Source organism: Rhinopithecus bieti, unplaced genomic scaffold, assembly GCF_001698545.2.
Source record: "Rhinopithecus bieti isolate Rb0 unplaced genomic scaffold, ASM169854v2 scaffold_47256, whole genome shotgun sequence".
In the NCBI taxonomy this organism is placed as follows: domain Eukaryota; kingdom Metazoa; phylum Chordata; class Mammalia; order Primates; family Cercopithecidae; genus Rhinopithecus; species Rhinopithecus bieti.
Genome location: NW_016819014.1, coordinates 55,665 through 79,091, shown reverse-complemented (window position 1 = coordinate 79,091; position 23,427 = coordinate 55,665). Strand labels below are relative to the sequence as shown.

Genomic DNA, 23,427 nt, shown 5'->3' with positions numbered 1-23,427 from the left:
TTACTTGTAGGACCAAGAATAGACAACTGTTAATAGTAAAGGCCAAAGAAATAGGCATTTCATTTTTTTTTGAGACGGAGTCTCGCACTGTTGCCCAGGCTGGAGTGCAGTGGTGCGATCTTGGCTCACTGCAACCTCCACCTCCTGGGTTCAAGCAATTCTCCTGCCTCAGCCTCCCAAGCAGCTGGGATTACAAGTGCCTGCTACCACTCTCGGCTAATTTTTGTATTTTTAGTAGAGACGGGGTTTCACCATGTTGGCAACGCTGGTCTCGAACTTCTGACCTCAGGTGATCCGCCCGTCTCAGCCTCCCAAAGTGCTGGGATTACCTGAGCCACTACACCTGGCCAGAAATACCCATTTCTGGGAGTCCCATTACAGACTGCTGAATTTTGCTTAAGTGATTAAGAATCATTTGTTAACAATATTAAAATTCTGGAGGAATTCTGACATAAAATCAATCCTTTCATCAGAGGATCAGAATTTCAACTTTTACTTAAAAAAATTCAAGTTCATTTTTCAAAACTAAACCTGATACAAGTCATCAGCTATTGCTTTTCTATCCCAAGTTGAAGCAAAGACTAACAGCACAAATTCTGACATCCAAAATGTGTTACCTAGGTAAAAATTTGGCTGGGTGAGGTGGCTCAGGCCTGTAATCCTAACACTTTGGGAGGCCGAGGTGGATGGATCACCTGAGGTCAGGAGTTCGAGACCAGCCTGGCCCACATGGCGAAACCTCATCTCTACTAAAAATACAAAAATTAGCCAGGCATGGTGGCAAGCGCCTGTAATCCCGGCTATTTGGGAAGCTGAGGCAGGAGAATAGCTTGAATAAAGGAGGCAGAGGTTGCAGTGAGCTGAGATGGCACCACTGCATTCTAGCCTGGGCGACAGAGCGAGACTCCGTTTCAAAAAAAAAGAAAAAAGAAAAGAAAGAAAAAAGAAAACCTAGGTAAAAATGAGAAGATTAAGGGCACAATAGGAGAGTAGTGCAAAGGCAGACTAGCGGTAATCACCATCACAAAGGCTGGGCCACCGGCAGACTGCAGTGTTTACTCAAAGCCCAGTGCTATCAATTAGTCCCCTTAATTATCTCAGGCTCTGCCATCGCAAGAGGCAATTTTTGAAGCCCTCTCTAGCTCCTCTTCCTCTTTCATTCCTGGCACAAAAGGGCTATGAGGACAAAGCCTTCCTTGACTCTGGCTCTGGTTAGCTTCTGGTAGCCAAAATAGATATTACGTGAATTACTCCAATAAAGCAAAAACCACACTACCTTTCCTCTTGGACATGCCTATGACCTACAGCAGAAACTCTATTTAACGCATGCAACAAAATGCTTATCGCTGTGATTTATAGTTTAGAAATATACTTTTCATGAAGAAACAAGCAGGAGAAAACAATCTGTAAATATCAGAAGTAAACGAATCTGAGGAGGTAGAAAAAACTCCCTGTATACCTGTAGTCTGGTGGTGTTCAGGAAATGTTGGGAGACTGAAGGCTGAGAGGAAGAACAACAATGAGGGGTCATTTTTCTCAGGTCTTTCAGAGAAGCAGCTTACACTGATACTGCAAAGAATTTCCTAGGTAAATTAAGCCAGAAAACCACCTGGACTTTCTTTCTAGAATAATCTGTTTTTGTAGTAAGTCCTAATAATAGAAGTTTGCTAAGCAATTGAGGTTACAGAAGGAAATTATAATGGAGAAAATAGATTAAGAATTCTTAAAACAATCAAGAGTAAATCACTGTTTAAAATCCAGTTGTATGTGTACATAGAAGGAATTATATTTCATATACATAATAAAACAAATTATATAGTAATTAAAAATTTTAAATAAAATGTATCAGATGTGTAAACATAATTTATCGGATGTATAAATATATAATAAATATAATATTTTGAGTGGTAGACAGTATAGTCTCCAAGTTTGAGAATATAAGCAGTTTCTCTTAGTGGAAATATAAGTCTGGTCCTAGGCATGCCTAAAGATTATCCAAGTAGACCAAAGTTTATACATATACATGTATGTATATGTATATGTATATGATAATCTTGTATCATATATAATAACCCTTAGGCATGTCTAGGACCAAACTCATATTTCCACTATGAAAAACTGTTTATAAATATTTCCTAATTTGGAGACTGCTATCTACCATTCAAAATTTTATAGTCAGAAACCTGGGAGTCATTCTAGATGCTTCCCTTCCTTTCACCCCCCACACCATGAAACCCTATGCCATCTCCCCTACATTTGTTCTACTCCCTCTTAATGTATTTGCTCATCTCTATTTTCATTGACCTTACTGGCCCTCAACATGTCTCACTTGGATTATGCAAGAGCCTCTTTACTAATCCTTCTGCCTCTAGGCTTGTGCCATTCCAGTTATCTCTATGTTTCTTAGTAGGAGTGATCATTCTGTAACAGAAATTTGATCCTGTCCTCCCTCTCAAGCAACTTTAGCAGCCTTCGACAGCTCTAGTCTAGCTCTTGTAGCCCTTTGTACCTCCCAAGAAGTAACATTTATGGAGCTCATTTAATATCTCATGTCCTGCTGCTCTCCCCAGTTGCCCAATTGCACAGCTACATCAAACTAAACATGACACTAGGTCTTGTATGTCCATATCTCTTGGTTTGGGCTGCCCTAAAAGCAGATCCTGAAAAAATAATATGGGTTCAAATAGATTATTTGTGAGGATGAAGAGAAGAGAAACAGGGAAGGGAGAAAACTAAATCAAGGATGTGTTAAAGAACAGGTTATGGGCTGGGTGCGCCCAGCACTTTGGGAGGCCAAGGTGACGGAGCACTTGAGGTCAGGAGTTTGAGACCAGACTGGCCAACATGGTGAAACCCCATCTCTACTAAAAATACCAAAATTAGCCAGGAGTGGTGGCCTATGCCTGTAATCCCAGCTACTCAGCTGGCTGAGGCAGGAGAATTGCTTGAACATGGGAGGCAGAAGTTGCAGTGAGCTGAGATAGTGCCACTATACTCCAGTCTGGGCAACAGAATAAGATTCAGTCTCAAAAACAAAACAAACAAACAAACAAAAAACAGGTTAGGGCTGAGGATCCTGTGAGAACTGTACAGAATATACTCAGAATTGTACTACTGAACATTAGGGAGGTGGGGGTATTATCCACCAATTTATTGTTTGAGGGTCACTACTGGAGGCGTTAAACTCCTCTGCATTCTAGCAAATAGCTCCTTGTGCAGAGAACGTCCTGAGGCAGAGAAATATAGAAAGCCATTGGCAGATGACCTCCAGGTGAACCAAAGGCACCAATAACATCTGGTATACCACATAATGTACATATCATGTCCTTTTTCTCAATTGATTTTTCCTTCCACTTTTCTTGGATTCTGCCTATGGATGCCTATTTTGACCTCCTCTGTAAGTGCTTTACTTCCTCTTCTGTGCAAATTCTCTTCTGCTATAACTATTACTTTATAAGTCTGACCTCACACTAGACTCTTGGCTCCCTGAGGGTAGTATCTTTATTACCTACCTAACTTGGTGTTTGGCACAGGACAGATACTCAGTGTCTTGAGAACAAGAGCATGACTGTGTGCATTAAAGAGAAGAAGATCCTATTTCCATGTTCCACATGTAATTGAGAAAATTTCCAAAGAAATGAAATATATGCTCCTACATCCTGAATCACATAAAGTCAAGTGGAAGGAGCACCAAGCTAGAAATCTCAGGTCCTGATTCAAGTCAGTTTGGCTCAGTTGCTTTTCCTACAAAAAACAAGTGACGGTGAATGACCTTTAGGTTTCTTTTAAATTCCATAGATTTCAAGTGACTGAATCTGTGTGAAAGTGAAAGCTGAAGCCCACAGACTGTACAGCAATCACATATGGAAACGCTTATGTTTGTGATATTGATCTGGATTCAAGAAAATACAGGTGACGCAGACCTGAGATGCTGGCAGGTTTGTAATGTAATGCTGTGTGTTCAAGAAAAGACAAGGTCAGCACAGGTCTCCTGCCTGAGAGGAGACCTCCAGGGAGGGGCCTGGCCATTGCACCATAACTAGCTGGGCAGCATGGTGGCCTCCAAGCTGGCAGATGCCACTGTTCCAGATGGACAGTGTTTGGTATGCCAACCTCTGTGTAGCATGCTACTACCAGATCCTACTTAGGTCACAGACCCACAAACAGTCACTTCCTGAGCTCTCACTGAAGGTAGGCTTGGTCTACATTTCTTGATGGGAAGAGACTAACTTGGAACACTGAATACAGGCATGCTTGGCTTTGCTGACTTCTCTAGACAGTCTTAATTTTATTAGAATGTGACTGGTGGTGAGGGACTGGGTAAGAGTAAGGAAGGATAGGTGGGCTTAGGGGTCCTATGTATAATGAACTAAAAAATGTTGAGGATGTTCATTTCAGAATACAGTTTCCCTCTCTTAAAATGTTCTGAATATAGTTACTGGTATTCTGTGAACATTGAATGTAGATGGATAATATTTCCTTAAGAAGCTTGACTTTAGAAGCTTCAAATTGACAAATTCTTAAAAATACAAAACACATAATTAAAAAATAGGTAATACATATGTGCTGTTTAGAATTAATTATAAGAAAATTATTTGACTGAATATCCTCAATACGCCTAAGGGATATGTCATATTCCTATCAGAAAAATGGAGGCACTATGATCAACGATTCTTACTTGGTGAGGGATGGGTTGGGGAGAAGAAAAGAAGACCCAGAGGGTTACTTTTGTCCTTCCTAGAGAATTATTGTTTTTGAGGACAGTCCACAGGGTGGGATGGGGTAGGATGGGATGGGGTAGTCTAAATAGCCAACCAGGCCAGTAGTAGTCCCTGGTACGCTGGCTTTCACAATGCCCATGGGTCATGTGTGACTTCAGGGACCTATTGTTTTAGATGGCTCCCTTCCCTTATTCATGGAAGTACTCTGGAAGAAGGGATAGAGCGAAAATAAATAAACCTAGGAGCCTATAATGGAAAGCACATGAATGACAGTAATGAGCACTTTTCAGGCTACGCTGTGTAGGGCTGAGGGCTTGGCTTGTTCTGGTCTAGGCTTTGTTTCCTTCAATGACTGAAGGAGAATCACTGGACTCCTCTGGATCTCAGTGGAAGAGGGACTGGATGACTTCTTAGGTCTCTTCCAGCAATGACAGTCAAATTTATGACACCAACAAGAAAAAAAGACTGGCAAGAGTATGTGGCCTAGAAAAATGAGAAATTAATACACATCTCAATATAGAAAGCCAATGATGGGGAAAGAACGAAGAGGAAAGATGGCCAAGATGACCACTTGAAATCCTATGAAATGACCCTAGAATGGGCAAAATTCAAGAGATGTTCCAAAAGTTGAGTCTAGATTGAGATCAAGTAGATGCCTTACCTTCCAGTGACAGCAAAGCACAATGTGCACATTGCATGTAAGAGTCCTGTGGCATGCTGCAGAAATGTGGCCATCTTGGGATTCTCATCCACTGGGCCTTGCACCGAGAGGAAGCAGGCACACAGTTTGTCAATCAGACCCATGTTCACCACGTAGCTAGATGTGGGGGAGAAATGCATGTTATCAATCTGAATAGGCCAGCAACATCTTCACCTTCAGTGATGAATCTTACAATACACAGGCTTGGACCCCTCAAACAAGCAGACACAACACAAGTTTGAGTAAAGCATCTCAAGTAAGAATTTCCTTAGATTTACTCCTGAATAATCAGCTCTTTCTGTAAGAATTTTTTTTCTCTCTTCTTTCTTTTGGTTATTTGAATATTATTTTTCAAGAAAAAATGAATGAAAATGATTGTCTAGTCATTCTTACTGGTTTGAAGAGTCTAACAACAAGTGAAATGATTTATAATGACCTTTATGCTCTTCAAAAGCGTTCCTTTTTACACTACTAGGGAGCCCCAATGCAAGGATTTAGAAGATACAGTACAATGATTCAACCCAGACACTCTTGTTACAACTTATACTTTTTTTCTTTTTTTAGAGACAGGGTCTCACTCTGTCACCCAGGCTGGAGTGCAGAGGCATGATCATAGCTCACTACAACTCTAACCTCCTGGGTTCAAGAGATCTTCCTGCCTCAGTCTCGAAAGTAGTTGGGACTACATCTGTGTACCACCCCACCCAGTTAATTTTTTATTTTTTATTTGTAGAAATGGGGTTTTGCTATATTGACGAGGCTCTTCTTGAACTTCTGGCCTGAAGTGATCCTCCTGCCTCGGCCTCCCAAAGTGCTACAATTATAGGCATGAGCCACCATGCCTGGCCACAACTTAAACTTCTAAAGCCAGTTGTAGGTTCCCTATTTTTAAAGACTCTTATCACCATTAACAGCATAACAAACAGTGAGAATCTAATTGCTTTTATTGAAAAGTACCAGTCCTGAGGGTTGACAATAACATTTAAGAAATAATTTCCATCTTTTCAGTACAAAAAACAGTTTTCTAGAGCTGTTTGTAAACTGGACTGACAATAGTAACTCTTTTATTAATCCACAGAGCAGCAATCATTGAAAAGAATATTTTAAGACTATAAAAGACCTTGTAGATAAATCAACCTTGGCCTAGAATTCAATGCTACTGCACTGACATGTATGAGAAGGGTAGGACTGCAAATATAGCAGTTCTGCAAATCAACATGTTAACTTTCAGAGATATACACAAAGGAACTGAGGTTTTGGTGTGTAAGCGCACTACAGGCCCCACCACTATTCATTTAACAACACAGGTTTTTGTAAAAGGAAGGAGAAACTGATGAATAATTCATGTTTACAGCCATTCTAAGTTTACTACTTTGAAGGTACAAAATAATGCCTCCTTTCATCTTTTACATTAGAAAATGTATCTACCTGGGCTACTGAGCACTCCTACAGTTTTAAAATTGGGAAATATGAAATGATGACCACCAGACCTCTTCTAATAAAGGAAATTGATAGACTGATATATATATACACTGAGAATCTTATTACAATCTGATTTAACAAAATTAGACTTTTAAAAACTTGCTTGTACATTTGCGCAGAACTCTTCGATTTACAAAGTGTTTTGTCTGTAGCCAGACATGGGGGATCACACCTGTAATCCCAGGACTTTAGGAGGCCGAAGCAGGTGGATCACTTGAGGTCAGGAGTTCCAGACCAGCCTGGCCAATATGGTGAAACCCTGTCTCTACTAAAAATACAAAAATTAGCCAGGCATGGTGGCTGGTACCTGTAGTCCCAGTTACTCAGGAGGCTGAGGCAGGAGAATCGCTTCAACCCAGGAAGTCGAAGTTGCAGTAAGCCAAGATCATGCCACTGCACTCTAGCCTGGGCAACAAAGTGAGACTCCATCTGAAGAAAAAAAAATAAAGTGTTTTGACTGGGTACAGTAGCTTAAAATTGTAATCCCTGCACTTTAGGAGGCTTAGGCAGGAGGACTGTTTGAGCCCAGAAGTTTGAGACTGGCCTGAGAAACATAGTGAGACCCTGTCTATACACACATGCACACACACACATGAGCAAACAAAACAGAATAAAGTGTTTTTCATCTTAATCATCCCAATGAATCATCCCAAGAACACCATTAGGGAGCAGACTGTGAAAGCTTTGGTTTTTATCTGCCCAGCACATTCTCCTCTCCTATTCCATATGGTCCTGGGGGCCTTGTTAAAGATGCTACCCTCTTGCTAATCCAGGAGTGAGCATGTGCTTCAGGACAGTCAAAGTACTCATCAGCTTGGCCATAATGACTGGTTCCAGGATGAGTATATGACCTAGGGAGGACCACTCAACATCTTCTGTGGGATTAATATATGACCATAGGAAAAATCTCTTTCCACTGGGGATATCTAAACTAAAATGTGTAACTGTGGGGGTGCTAGTAGTCAACTTGTTACATGGAGAACATCTGCTTAGAGAATAAAGCCAAGTAGAGATAAGTAGAATTGAAAGAAACAGAGCTGTAATGGCATATGGGGACGCATTCTGAGAACTGCATTATTAGGCAACTTTGTCACTGTGCAAACATCATAGAGTATACCTACACAAACTTAGACAGTATAGCCTAACCTAGGCTATATGGAATAGCCTACTGTTCCCAAGCTACAAACATATACAGTATGTTACTGCAGGGAACAATGCAGGCAACTGTATAACACAATGGTAAGTGTGTATCTAAACATAGAAAGGGTACAGTAAAAATACAGTATTGTATTCTTACAGGACCACCATTGTATATGTGGTCTGTTGTTGACTGAAAAGTCATTATGCAGTGCATTACTATACTTAGACCTCGGCATCTACTTCAAACCTTGACCTTCCCAGGTACACAAGTCATTTTACTATGCTGTTTTACTTATGTTATTTCAAGCTAAGATTCTAAAAGAGTTCTAACCAGAGGGAAAATTTGTTTTTTTCTGATTATAAGGGTAACATAGGCTCATCAAAGAAATTTATATAGTAAAGAAAAGCAGAAAATAAGTAGAAAATTGGCCATAATTTCACCTTTCAAAGACAATCCAGTTTGAGAGTTTTCCTTTCATGTTTTTCTATTTGATTCTTTCTCCACATGATTGACATTATACTGAATTTCATTCAATGACAATTTAGGCCCCTTCTATGTCATGAAAATATCTTGGTTAACCATTATATTTTAAATCTTTAAAAACTGTATTATTGAAAAGTTAACATAAACCATAAAAAAAATTGACAGAAGAGGATAACAAATACCCATGCATTCATCACACAGCCCTGACTACCATCAATCCACGGCCAATCCCATCTGTGTGGACAATCCCATCTGTCCACATCCTGCATAAAGTTTAAGAAAATCCAAGGCATATTTTTCCTTTGTAAATGTTTCCATTTCTATCTCTAAAAAAAATCACTTAAAAAAACAAAACCACATCATTATCACATCTAAAAATCACCATTCCTTAATACCATCAAATAACTGGTGTTCAAATTTCTAAATGTACCATAAATGTCTTTTTTTTTTTTTTAAATTAGAATCCAAACAAGAACCACACATTGTGACTGGTTAATATGACTTAAGTCTCTTTTTAATCTGTTAGCTACCCTCCACCTTTTAAAACCCCCTTTGAAAATGTATGTATTTGTTGATGAAACCTGGTTGTTCATCCTATACACTTTCCCACAAGTTTAATTTTACTGATTATATCCCTGTGGTGTCACAAAACATTTTTTTGAACTATTTATTTCCTGTAAAATGATCTAGGTTCTAGAGGTCTGACTGGATACATAAACATCATTTTTAATGATTGAATAATATTCTACCAGTGGAATATTTTTGCAACTTTTGGTTGTTTTCAATATTCCTTATTACAAACCATGCTGTGCTGAACATTTTGAGTAGAAATCCTTGCCAGATTTCAGACTATTTTCCACAAGTGGAATTACTGAGTCAAAGGGTATGCATATTTTTAGGGCTCTTGATATAGATAGCCACATTATATTCAACAAACATTAAATCAATTTGTAGTCTCACCAGCAAGGTATGAGAAAACCCAGTTCACTATGTGGAGGTTGGTATGACTATCCCCATTTGATAGACAAGGAGACTGATGCTCAAGGAGGGCAATGCATAAGCTCAAGCAAGACAGCTGGAACATTCTATGGTTTTCTGACTCCTGATAAGAGGGTCCTTTGTACTGAATTCACTGCTTTTCTGTGGCATTTTTTGGGTCCTTACTGAGGTCTAGCTTCAAAACCATGTAGTCTCAAGATGAAAATGGCTTAGCTAGGTTTCCTGTACTGGCCTTGAAAGGCAGAAAGACTACAAAATGAGTGAAGAGATAAAAAGCATTGTAAAGCCAAGGCAAACTAAAACAACCACTTGTTGAGTAGTTGGTCCTTTCTGAGTATCATCTCCTATGGTTACTGGGCCATCTATGGTGCCTACTAATGAGTCACACTAATGTTTTTCTAAATTGCCTGTGTCTTGAAAACTGCATGGACAATCTTTAAATGACTGGCTAAGAAGATGCTTAAACTAAATGGCTCTAAAAGGTCAGTGTAGAGAAACTCATTTTGTCAACCTCACAGTTTTGAGCGAAGAATATGGAATTTTCTAATGAATACTGGGTCAAAAGCAACACATCTTTTGCATTGTAACTATTAGGTTGAAATTATAATGCTGAGACTATTACCACACCCAGGATGAAAAGCTTTATGTAGAAAACTTCCTAGTCTTCTTGGAACACACATCCTGGGAAAGAGACATGCTGCTGTAAATGCTACAGTAAATGGGTCTCTCCATTTGCTTTGCCATTTGAAATTTAAAATGAGTCCCTTTGCAGCTTTCTGTCATTGAACTTTACAAACAGAAAGGGATATTGAGAAACATATACATATATATTTGTGTGTATGTGTATACAATTTTTCACTATTTGGGTGATGGGTTCACTAAAAGCCGAAACTTCACCATTACGTAATATATCCACGTAACAAACCTGTATTATGTACCCCCTGAATCTATTAAAAAAAAACTAACGTGAGTTATTGTTTCTTTGTCCATGTCTACCTATCCACTCTCACATTCCAACCAAAATGTTGCTTATTAGGGTTCTATCCCTGAACTAAATTTAGTAAATTCATGCAATTCCATGGTTTCAACTATCCTCGATATGTTAATAATAATTCCCAATTCTATCTCAAGGCCTACTTTTGTTTTGCTTTTAAAGACAGGGTCTCACTCTATTGCCCAGGCTGAGTATAGTGATGCAATCATTGCTCACTGCTGGACTCAAGGGTCCTCCCACCTCAGCCTCCTGAGTAGCTGGGACTACAGATGCATGCCATCAGGCCTGGCTAGTTTTTTTTTTTTTTTTTTTTTTTTTTTTTTTTTGTAGAGACAGGGTTTTGCCACGTTGCCTAGTCTGGTCATGAACTCCTGGACTCAAGCGAGCTGCCCTCCTCAGCCATTCAAAGTGCTGGGATTATAGGCATGAGCCACGGCATCCGGCCTACTTCTTTTCTGAACTTCTGTCTTAAAAGTACTAGTTTATATTTTCCCTTGGGGGTCCCAAGGCACCCCTATATTTGTATGTTCAAATAAAACCTCATTATCTCTTCTGAAATCTCCTTCTCCCATTATTCTTATCCAAATGGATGTCATTATTCATCTCACAGTACTACAAGAAATTTTAAGATAACCATTTGTAATCATGCATTCATCCACTCAATTAGTTCTAAGTATGATGCTGATGCTAACCTTAAGGACCTCTTAACATTATAGCTGACACATAATTTCCACATTACTATGATTAATTCTATAATAGAGGTATGTTCAAAGTACTACTACCATACAGCAGAAGTGCCAAATTTTGGCTTAATGGGCCAGGGTTAGCTTCTCAAAAGACGTGGCATCTTCATATTTTTAAATGAATTCATCAGGTAGACAAGGCCCAAGGCTGAGGTAGACAGAAGCTAATTCTACCTCTAAAATAGTCCTAAATCCTTCTTGCTTCCACTGTAATTGTTACTGCTATAGTTTGGTCAAGGTCACATCCTATCAGGCTAAGTTATTGTGTGATATTAGAAACAAGGCCTGACCTGAGTCTCAGCCTCTTTATATCTACCCCACTAGTAAAGTTGGTTCCTTCATATATAGCTAATGGCTAATGAATGTTTTCCTTGAGTTTAGAAGTGTTCTATTCTTGCTTTTTTTTTTCTGTTGTACTTCTGTTACCTTATTTGAGAAGATCAATTATTCAATATTTTAATTCTGTTGTCTATCCTTCACATCTCTTGTCTCCTTGCTAATCACATTTGTGATAACCTTTGTTCATTCTCTCTGCTTTCATTGTGATTAATAATCAACTGCTTTCTCTTAAGATACATTCCAAATAATAAATGCACAAAACTTAAGTGTTTGGTTTGACAAGTTCTGAAGACTACATAAATCTAAATAACCATCAATAAAAACAAGATATGGAACATACTCATCATAACAGAAAGTTCCCTTGTTTTCTATCCAATCCTTTCCTCTCTCCATATAAAGGAAATCATTCCAAATGTTCTCTTTTATATCTGTCTCTGGCTAAGCATGATGTTTTTGAAATTTATTCATGTTGGTGCATGGGACAATAATTCCTTTCTTTTTATTGTTGATTAGTATCCCACTGTATGAACACAGGTTGAGCATGCCCAACCTGAAAATACAAAATCCTCCCAAACCCAAAACTTTCTGAGTATCAACATGATGTTCAAGAGAAATGCTCATTGGAGCATTTCAAATTTTGGATTTTCAGATTTGGGATGTTCAACTAGCAAGTATAACGTAAATACTCAAAATCCCCTCCCCACCCAAATCCAAAATCCAAAACACTCTGGTCTCAAGCATTTCAGATAAGGCATACTCAACCTGTATGCTATGATTTGTTTGTTCCTTCTCTTGTTGATGGATGTATATGTTATTTACAGTTTTTGGTTATTATAAATAAGACTGTTATGAAAATCCATGGGAAAGTCTTTTTGTGAACATGTGTTTTCATTTCTATTGGGTAAATACCTAACAGTAGAATTGTTGAGTCATAGAATAGATGTGTTTAAATTTCCAAATTGCTAAAGAGTTCTTCGAAGTGGTCATTTCATTTCATTCTCCCAGAAACAATGTATCAGATCTCCAGTTGTTCTATATCCTTACCAACACCTGGTATCATCAGCCTTTTTTTATTTTAGTCATTTTATCAGACTTGAAATAGTACTTTGGTATAGTTTTAATTTGCATTTCCCTGATAACTAACATACTGAACACCTTTCCATGTGCTAAGTAGCTATTTGTGTATCTTTCCACGTGTTAAGTAGCTATTAAGTCTTATGGTCACAACTTTTGTGTTTAGATCTATGATCCATCTCAAATTAATTTTGTATATAACAAGAGGTTACTTTTCTTCCATATGGATATCCAGTTGTTCTAGCACCATTCATTAAAAGACCTTTCCTTTCCCTATTAAATTAATCTGATCCCTTGATCAGAAATCAACTGATGACAGGTTGCTAGAGGTTGTGGGGAAAGGAGGAATGAATGGATGGGGTTATATGATACTGTACTGATGAATACATGTCATTATACATTTGCCAAAATCCATAAGATATTTAACACCAAGAGTAAACCTTAATGTAAACTATGGACTTTAGGGTGATAACGACATCAATGTAGGTTCACTGACGGTAACAAATGTACCACTCTAATGAGGGCTACTGGAGGCTGTACATGTGTGTGGCCAGGGGTTTATGGAAATACTCTATAGTTTCTACTCAATTTTGCTGTGAACTTTAAAAACTGCTCTAAAAAACAGTGTATTTTTTCCCAAAGCCTAATCAGCTCCCCCACCCCAAATAATTGGACCGTATTTGTGTGTGTCTATTTCTGTGCACTCAATTCTGTTTTGACCTATTGATCAATCTTATACCAATACCAGACTGTCTTGATTAGCATAACTCTATAGTAAGTCCCCAAATCAGGCAAGTCCTCTGACTTACTATTCTTTTTCAAAATTGTTTTGGTTGTGTTAGAGCCTTTTCCATAGACATCTTAGAGCTCACTTGTAAATTTATTTCTACAGCCTGCTGGGATTTTGATTAGGATCACATAGAGTCTATAAATTAATTTGGAGAAAAATAATGTTTTAGCAATATTGAGTCTTCTGATCCATTTACATATATCTCCATTTATTTAGGTCTTCAGTTTCTCTCAGTAATGCTTTGTAGAGGTGTTACTTTCATGAGATTTACTCAGAGGTATTTGATATTTTCTGATGCTTTTTATAAATGGTATTGTTTTTTAAATTTTGATTTCTATTTTCTGCTATACATAGTGATACAACTGATTTTTGCATAAGTTATATTTGTATATTCAAACCTTGCTTAAATCTTATTAGTTCTATTAAATAGTCTTTTTTTTCTTGGTAGATTACATAGTTTTCTATATGTGCAATCATGAGACTGCAAATAACAATAGTTTTATTTTGTCCTTTACAAACTTTATGCCTTTTCTTTTTCCACTTCTTACTGAACTAGCTAGAACTTTCAATACAATGCTGAATAGAAGTGATGAGGGTAAACAGTCTTTGTGTATTCTTAATCTTAAAGGAAAAGTGTTTATTATTATGTATGATTTAGCTGTTTTTGCCATCTATTCCTAATTTGCTGTTTATTTTATTACCATGAAGTGGTGACACATTTTTTTTTTCATTTTTTCTACATCTACTAAGATGATCATAGTTTCCTTTTATTGAGGTCAGTGCCAGGAGATAATCCTCAAAAGGTCTCACATTTTTGCATGTCTTGTGAGCAGATGAACTAACAGCTTTTGTTCTAGACTGTTTTCCAGAATGTTTGTACAGGGAATGGTCTTGGAAAATGGTCATGTCATCCTTTAGAGCAAAGGTCAGGTATGTTGGCTGTCCAGTAGAGTAAAGATAATGTCTGCCTCCCAGGCAAAGGTTGAACAGGTCTATTTTTAGCCCATTTTAAAGACTGGGGTTTCCTAAGATTGTGGCGGTTTCCTAAGCTGTGATGTAAACTCAATGCACGTGCAACATCCATGTGGGCCCACCCTGTGTTGTTTCTGTGGGACCTGGGGGTAAGAAAAACTGATGAGAACATAAAGTTCAAATTGCTTGCTGTCTGTGAGTAATGAGGTCCCTTGTCTCTGACTAGGAGTCATGTATCTTTTGCCAGCATCCATGAAACTGTGTGGGCTAACTTGTTAGCCTGCAAAAAGGGTAAAATCTATGAACTTTCATGGTCCTTGAGAAGTTAATATGGCAATTTCTAAATGTTAAAACTAATCTTGCATTCCTAGAATAAATCTCATATCGTCATGATCCTTTTATATATTGCTTAATTTAGTTGCTAATATTTTGTTAACAATTACTACATTTATGTTCACGAGGAATGTGATCTGTAATTTTCTTTTTTGGAATATCTTTGTCAGATTTTGGTATTAAGGTTGTACCAGCATCATAAAACAGGCTGGCAAGTATTCCCACCTCTCCTGTGAGAGAGTTTGTGTATTATTGGTGTTATTTCTCCCTTAAGTGCTTTGTATAATTTAGAAGTAAAGCCATCTGTACCCAGAGTTTTCTTTGTGGAAAGTTAAAGACAGCAGATTTCTGTTTTGGTGGAATAACATCAATTTACCATCCAAATAGCTCAGAAAACCTCAAGCAGAATAAGTACAATGGGAACTACACTGAAGCTGATTATGTCAAACTGCTGAAATTCAAATATAAAGAAAAAATCTTGAATGCAGGTGGAGGAGAAAAAATACACAACCTACAGGGGAAAAATGAAAGCTGATTTCTCATAAGAAATGATGGAAGCAAAAGATCATGGAATGATATCTTTAAAGTGCTTAAAGGAAAAAAAAAAATCGTCAAGGATGGAGAAGACCAAACAGTTATGTGAGAAATTAATATTAAACAAACTAGACTTCAAAGCAAGGAGTATTTAACACGAATAAAGAGGAATAATAATAAAAGGGCCATCTGAAAGACACAACAGTCTAACAGAGTTTCAAAATACATGAAGCAAAAATCATACGAATTAAATGGAGACAGATCCATAGTCACAGTTGGAGATTTTTAACACTCCTGTTTTGCTAATTGTTAAAACTAGAAAAAAATTAAGAACATAGAATTATGTTGTTCAGTATAGTAGTCATTAGCTTTATGTGTTTACTTAAGTTTATTTGATAGAATTTTCTCTTTCAGTCCTTTCAACGATTTTGTAAACACCTAATTCTCTGTTTTATATCCTTTTCTCCTTAAAATAGCTACAATGGCTTCCTTTTCTACAACTAAATCCAGACTGATACAATGACTGACAAACAATGCTCAACCTCACTAGTGATAAAGTCAGGGTAAATGAAGACAACAAAAACGAAACATTGCATAGCTATTAGACTGACAAAAACACTAGCAAGGAAATGGGGAAATGGAAACTGCAATTTTTTTGATGATGGGAACTAAAATTTGTACAATTACTTTAAAGAACAATTTGGTGTTAACTTGTTTAATATCTTTGTCAGATTTTGGTTTTAAGGTATCAACTTTTTTGGTATTTGGTATAAATTTTTGTCAGCAAATATTTAACAGTATTTTCTGATAGAAGTTGAACATGCATTTATTATATCATCCATAAATTACTCCTTTAGGTATATACCCTTGAGAAACTTTGTACAAGTATAGAAAAATACTTTTATAAAGACATTTACTACCTCATTGCTTGAAACAGTCAAAAGGAATAAACTATTGCCCTGAGGTAGAAAATGGATAAATTTGGGAATTTATTCACACAATAGAATCTGAAGAGCAGTTAAAATGAATTAGCTAAATCTATATGAATCAACATAAATAAATATAAAAAGAGTTAAAACATGTTACATTTCATTGCATAAAAATAACAATTGGTAAAATAATATCATAGCATTTATGTAAATGTAAAAAACCATTAAAAGTAAAATATGTTGCTTATGGAGATAGATACACACACATACACACATATAAAAAATACATGAAATGATATACACAAACTCTTAACAGCGATTTACCACTTGGGAGAGAGTAAGGGGAAAGGATAGGGAAGGGGAGGGGGAGGCAGTTGTATCTGCAACAGTTGGTTTCTTAACAACAACAAAAAAGATTTAACCTAAGACAAATATGGAAAATCTTATCAGTTAACAATTGTTGGTACAGATAACTATAATTTTGTTTTGTGTATGTTGACAATATTTCATAATAAAATAATAGAAAATTTAAATATTAAAAATGGCAATAATGACTAAGGGTGAAAAAGCATTTGCAATAATAAGATGAAGGGTTAATGTTTTGAATATGTAAAGAATTTTATAATTAAAACATTTCAACACCTCCAATAGTAGAAAAATGGGCTAAGTACATAAGGAAGCAACTTACAAAATTATAAAAATGGCCAGTGAACATTAAAAAATATTCCCCATCACTACCAATATAAAAGTTAAATATTGTCTGGGTGTGGTGGCTCAAGGCTGTAATCCCAGCACTTTGGAAGGCCAAGGTAGGTGGATCACTAGAGGTTAGGAATTCAATACCAGCCTGGCCAACATGGTGAAACCCTGCCTCTACTAATAAATAAATAAATAAATAAATAAATAGTACAAAAATTAGCCAGGCGAGGTGGCACATGCCTGTAATCCCAGCTACTCAGAAGGCTGAGGCAGGAGAACCACTTGAACCTGGGAGGAGGAGGGTGCAGTGAGCTGAGATCACGCAACTGCACTCCAGCCTGGGCAGCAGAGCGAGACTCCATCTCAAAAAAAACCCCAAAAAGTTAAATATATTCATCTCTCAGTTTGACTAAGGTTTAAAAAGAATGATGATACCCAATACTGTCTAGGTTGAGGGTACAAGGACACACTCATGGGTACTCTTTGTGTAGGTCAATCTGGCAATATGGATCAAAATTCTTAAGGTATATTCTCTGACCCAGAAATTCTACTTTTAAACATCTATCATAAGAAAATAATCAACTGTATGAAAACAGAAAAAAAAGGAAAAGAGGAGCATACAAAGATGTTCTTCAGTATTATATGAAAAAGTAAAAAACTAAAATACACTTACATGTGTAATAATAGGTTACCTGAAGCAAATCATTCCTAAGTAGTGAAATACTTGGAAAACCAATAAAAATTAATTTGCAAGTTTCTATTGACTTGAAAAAGTGGATTTAGAAAAGTATATGATGTGTTGGGTGTGGTGGCTTGCACCTGTAATCCCAGCTCCTCTGGAGGTTGAGGCAGAAGGACTGCTTGAGGCCAGGAGCTGAGTTACAGTGAGCTATGATCATGCCACTGCACTCCAGCCTGGGTGACAGCACACACACCCTATCTCTAAAAAAATAAAATAAAAAAAGCACATTATAAAACAGTATTTATAAGTATTATATTTAAATAAAATAACTACATATATATTCACTAAAAAACACAAACCCAGTAATTATCTTTGGGTGGTGGAATTAAAGATAGTCCACCATCTTTGGGTGGTGGAATTAAAGATATGTTAAAAAAACAAAAAACAAAAAACTGTACTCTTCTGTGTTTTCCAAATTGTTTTTGTCATTGAGCACATAGTAATTTCATAATTAGAAAAAAGAACTTATTTTAAAAGGTGGTGGTAGAGAGACAGATACACCATCGGCTGCTGCAAGACAGCTTGAACACCTGAAGTAAAGAAATAGCAATGGAGTGAGGGTAAGAGTTTTGAGAAATAATTACAAGGCAGGATCAACAGGTGCTAGAGGATTAACTAGATATTGGTTTGGTAAAAGACTGAGAGATCTAGCTTAAGTAACTTAATAGGACATCGCTGTCATTGATAAGGTCAGAGGATACAGGAAGAGGAGCTCCTTTGGGTAGACAGATAATGTATTAAGATTTGAACTATGGAGTCTGAGGTATCTGTGGTACATCCTGGTGGCAAGATATGTGGTCAGGGTCTGGTGGCCAGGAAAGTGCTAAGCTAAAATTTTTCCTTGAATACATAGATTCTAAAAGGCTGGTGGCTGGGCGTGGTGGCTCATGCCTGTGATCCCAGCACTTTGGGAGGCTGAGGTGGGCGGATCATGAGGTCAAAATATCTAGACCATCCTGGCCAACATGGTGAAACCCCATCTCTAATAAAAATACAAAAATTAGCTGGGTGTGGTGGCATGTGCCTATAATCCCAGTTACTCGGGAGGCTGAGGCAGGAGAATGGCTTGAACCCGGGAGGTGGAGGTTTCAGTGAGCTGAGATCGCGCCACTGAACTCCAGCCTGGCAACAGAGGAAGACTCTGTCTCAAGAAAAAAAAAAATTCAGAGATTAATGTGGTCAAGGGGTGTCAGCAAGATGACCAATTAGAGTTGCCTGGTGGTTGTCCCCCTCCACCCCAACAAGAAGTGACCAAAACAACCAGCAAACAACGATATTTTGACTGTAGTGACTGATGAAGCACACTGGAGAATACTAGGGGGGCAGCAAAATCCCTGTGGAACATGAAAGCCCAGGATACCACCACAGACAGGGGAGTAAGGTATCCTGCCTCTGCCACACTGTCTTCCCTGCTGGGATTAGCTCAGGGTCAGGGAGGACTTCTTACAGGGAAAAAGTAAGCTGGAGATTCCCAGCAGTCCTCATTGCCACCACAAATGTCAGCAAATCTTGCTACAGGAGAATCTCCCAGTACTCATAGGACCCAAATCTATTTTGGAGAGTAGCTGGGAATTTGTAAACCTGAACTCTCTCAGAGTAGGATCCCATGTTGAGCACTCCCCAACCCTGTAATCTAAGTTGTCACAGCACAGATCATCTTGGAACCAGACCCACTGGTAGAGTATGTCCTGCCCTGGGGGCCAGTAGCAACTGACTCTCTCCATCTCTGAGGCCCTGCCATCATTTCACCATGTTCACATGGGTGCTTGCATCACTGTTAAGTGTAGCTGGTTGGATCCCAGGCCAGACAAAATTACTGAGATGCCAGTGTCTGAACTCAGGTGGCGTCCCACCCACCAATGGAACAGGCAACCCTGCACTGTGGTGAAGCCACCGAACAGCTGGCTGGCCTGCTGTGCCCGCATCTGGCATGAGAGCTGGACCAGTGATGGCCCTGCCTCCCCAGAGAGACTACTGCATAGCCACATAGCTGGCCACACCTGCACATGCCTGAACCCAGCCTTGAAGTCAGCCTGGTTGTGGCTGCTGCCTTCCTGGAGCGTCTGCCAGATAATGTCTCAGACCTCTATACAAACATGTACCTGGCCCAACAACCAGCCCAGTGCCACTGCCCCTAGGCTACAATGTCTGTGATTGTTTCAAATTCCTGCAGCCTAGGCTACTGAGGCAATCACAGAGATTGCTAATGAGAATTACAGTTGAAGAAACTGTACAGAGACCTTGCTACTAAGTCCACCCAGAACCAAAGGCAACACACCATACCCAATCAACAACCTAGGACCCACCTATAGGAAAAGGTCTCACCATATGAAGCTTATGGCAGAAATAAGTCCTAAACTATCAATAATAACTCTGAATGTAAATGGATTAAATACTCTAATTAAAAGATTTAGAGTGGTCGAATGGATTAAAAAGGACCCAACTATAGGCTGGCTACAAATGATTTACCACATCATTAAAGATAAACATAGACTGAAAATGAAGGGATGGAAAACATAGGAAATAGGTAAAAGTGACTATTCCACCTGATGTTCATATATCAATGTAGAGACACAAAAACATAAAAAAGCAAGGAAATATGATACCTCCAAATGAATACAGTAAATCTCCAATAATGTACCCAAAAGAAAAGGATATTTACAAAATGTCTAAAGAGAAGTTCAAAATAATGATCTTAAGGAGACTTGGTGAAATACAAGAGAACACAAACAATTTAATTAAATCAAGAAAATTCATGATATGAAAGAGAAGCTGAACAAAGAGATATCACAAAAAAGACCCAAACAGAAATCACAGAGCTGAAGAATTCAATGAATAAAATGAAAAAAAAAATACAACTGAGTGCTTCAACAATAGACTAGATCAAGTAGAAGAATTTCTGAACTTGAAGACAGGTCTTTTGAAATAACCCAGTCAGACGAAAAAAAAAGATACCAGAATAGAAAAGAAAGAAAAAACCCGTAAGACTTATTAGACATCATTAAGTGGACACATTTTTGCTTTATAGGTATGCTAGAGGGAGATGAGATGGAAAAAGGCACAAAAAACATATTTAATGAAATAATTGCTGAAAACTTCCCAAGTATTGGGAGAGACAAGGACATCCAGATCCAGGAAGCTTAAAGGTCCCCATTTATATTCAACCACGAAGATCCTCTCCAAGGTACATCATAATCAAACCGTCAAAAGTTATTTGATAATTCTAAAAGCTGCAAGAGAAAAGCATCAAGTTACTCGCACATAGATGTTTACAGCAGCACAATTCACAACTGCAAAAATATGGAACCTGCCCAAATGCCCATCAATCAATGAATGGATAAAGAAATGTTTATATACACACACACACACACATACACATACACACATACATACACCATGGTATCTATATACCATGGACTACTACTCAGCCATAAAAAGAAATGAAATAACGGCATTTGCAGCAACCTGGACAGAAACAGACATCATTATTCTAAGTGAAGAAACTCAGGAATGGAAAACCAAACATCCTATGTTCTCACTTAGCGGGAGTTAAGCTATGAGGATGCAAAGGCATAAGAATGATACAATGGACTTTGGGGTCTCAGGGGAAAGGGTGGTGTGGGGGGTGAAGGATAAAACACTACAAATTGGGTACAATATACACTGCTTGGGTGTGCACCAAAATCTCAGAAATCACCATTAAAGAACTTATTCATATAACCAAACACCACCTGTTCCCCCAAAAAACTATCAAAATAAAACAAAGATTAAAAAAAAAGAAAGAAAAGTATCAAGTCACATATAAGGGAATCTCCATTAGACTACCAAGTTATCAGCAGATTTCTCAGCAGAAACCTTGCAAGTCAGGAGATAACAGAAGGACAAGTTCAAAGTGCTGACTGCAAAAAAAAAAAAAACCCCAAAACCGTCAGCCAAGAATACTTTATTCAGCAAAGCTATCCTTTAGATATGAAGTAGAAACAAAGACCTTTGCAGACAAGCAAAACCTGAGGGAATTTACGACCACTAGACCAGCCTTACAAGAAATGCTTAAAGAACTGCTATAACCAGAAATTAAAGGACAATAATTAGAACCATGAAGATGTGGTTGTAATTATTGTTGTAAAAAATTGTTAAAAACAAACCAGCTATAATTAAAAGCTAAGAAACACACAACAGATAAAAAGTAAATTAAAACAGCAAAATATAAATTGACAGGAGGGGGGAAAAGTATTTTTATGTGACCAATGGCAAGTTGCTATCAGCTTAAGACAGTATATTACAACTGTAAGACTCTTTATGGTAGCCCCATGGTAACCACAAAGAAAGAAATTACAGCAGATACAAAAATGAAAAAGAGAAAGGAAACAGAGCTTAGCACCATAGAAAGTCACTAAATTGTAGAGGTAAACAGGAGAGGAAGAGCAGAACAAAGGATCTATTAAAAAAAAAAAAACAGAAAACAATTATCAAAATGGCAAAAATAAGTCCTCACCAATAATAATTCTGAATGTAAACAGATTAAATTATTTACAAGATTTAGTGTGGTTGAATGGATTAAAAACAGATCCAACTATATGGTGCCTACAAGAGACTCACCACATCATTAAAGATGAACAAACAAAATGAAGTAATGAAGAACATGCAAATGCAAACCAAATGTCAGCAGGAGTAGCCATCTTTATATCAGACAAAATAGACTTTAAGTAAAAAGTTGTAAGAAGAGACAAAGTAGGTCATTATATAATGATAAAAAGATCAGTTCAACAAGAAGATATAACAACATTTATGCACCTCATATAACTATGTAATAAATATATGTATACCTAACATTGGAACACTCAGATATACGAAGTAAATATTAATCATAAGCGAGAGATAAAATGCAATACAATAATAGTAGGGAACTTCAACATCCCACTTTCAACAATGGACAGATCATCAATAAAGGAAATCAACAAATAAACATCAAACTTAAACTGCATATTGACCAAATGGACCTAACAGACATCTACAGAATATTCCATCCAACAGCTGCAAAATATACATTCTTTCAACTGCACATAGGGTATTCTCCAGGATGGATCACACGTTGGGTTACAAAACAAGTCTTAACAAATTTAAGACTAGAACGATCACATCAAGTGACCATAATTTTACAAAACTAGAAACCAACAACAAAAAAACTTTGAAAACGTTACAAACACATGGAAATTAATATGTTACTAAATAACCAGTGGGTCAAGGAAGAAATCAAAAGGGATTTTTTAAAAATTCCTTGAGACTAGTAAGAATTGAAACACATCATACCAAAATCTATGGGACACAGCAAAAGCAATCCTAAGAGGGAAATTTACAGCAATAATGCCTACATTAAAAAAGAAGATAAACTTCTAATAATCTGATGATATACCTAAAGCAACTGAAAAAATAAGAAGGAACTAAACCCGAAATTGGTGGAAGGAAATAACGCTCAGAGCAGAAGCAAATGAAATAGAGATTAAAAATAATTCAAGGCCGGCGCGGTGGCTCAAGCCTGTAATCCCACCACTTTGGGAGGCCGAGACGGGCGGATCACAAGGTCAGGAGATTGAGACCATCCTGGCTAACATGGTGAAACCCCGTCTCTACTAAAAAATACAAGAAACTAGCCGGGCAAGGTGGCGGGCGCCTGTCGTCTCAGCTACTCGGGAGGCTGAGGCAGGAGAATGGCGTGAACCCGGGAGGCGGAGCTTGCAGTGAGCCGAGATTG

General features: G+C 37.7%; 1 protein-coding gene across 2 annotated transcripts in view; it reads right to left on the bottom strand.

The window, feature by feature from the left end:
• The window catches only part of LOC108519190 (S phase cyclin A-associated protein in the endoplasmic reticulum-like), a 121,247-nt gene that overhangs the window by 52,326 nt on the left and 45,494 nt on the right, over positions 1-23,427 (bottom strand). For both annotated transcript variants that reach the window (XM_017858030.1, XM_017858029.1), the window contains exon 3: positions 5,383-5,538. In XM_017858030.1, coding sequence (XP_017713519.1) covers positions 5,383-5,538 — 156 coding nt within the window. The remainder of the gene's footprint in view (positions 1-5,382; positions 5,539-23,427) is intronic.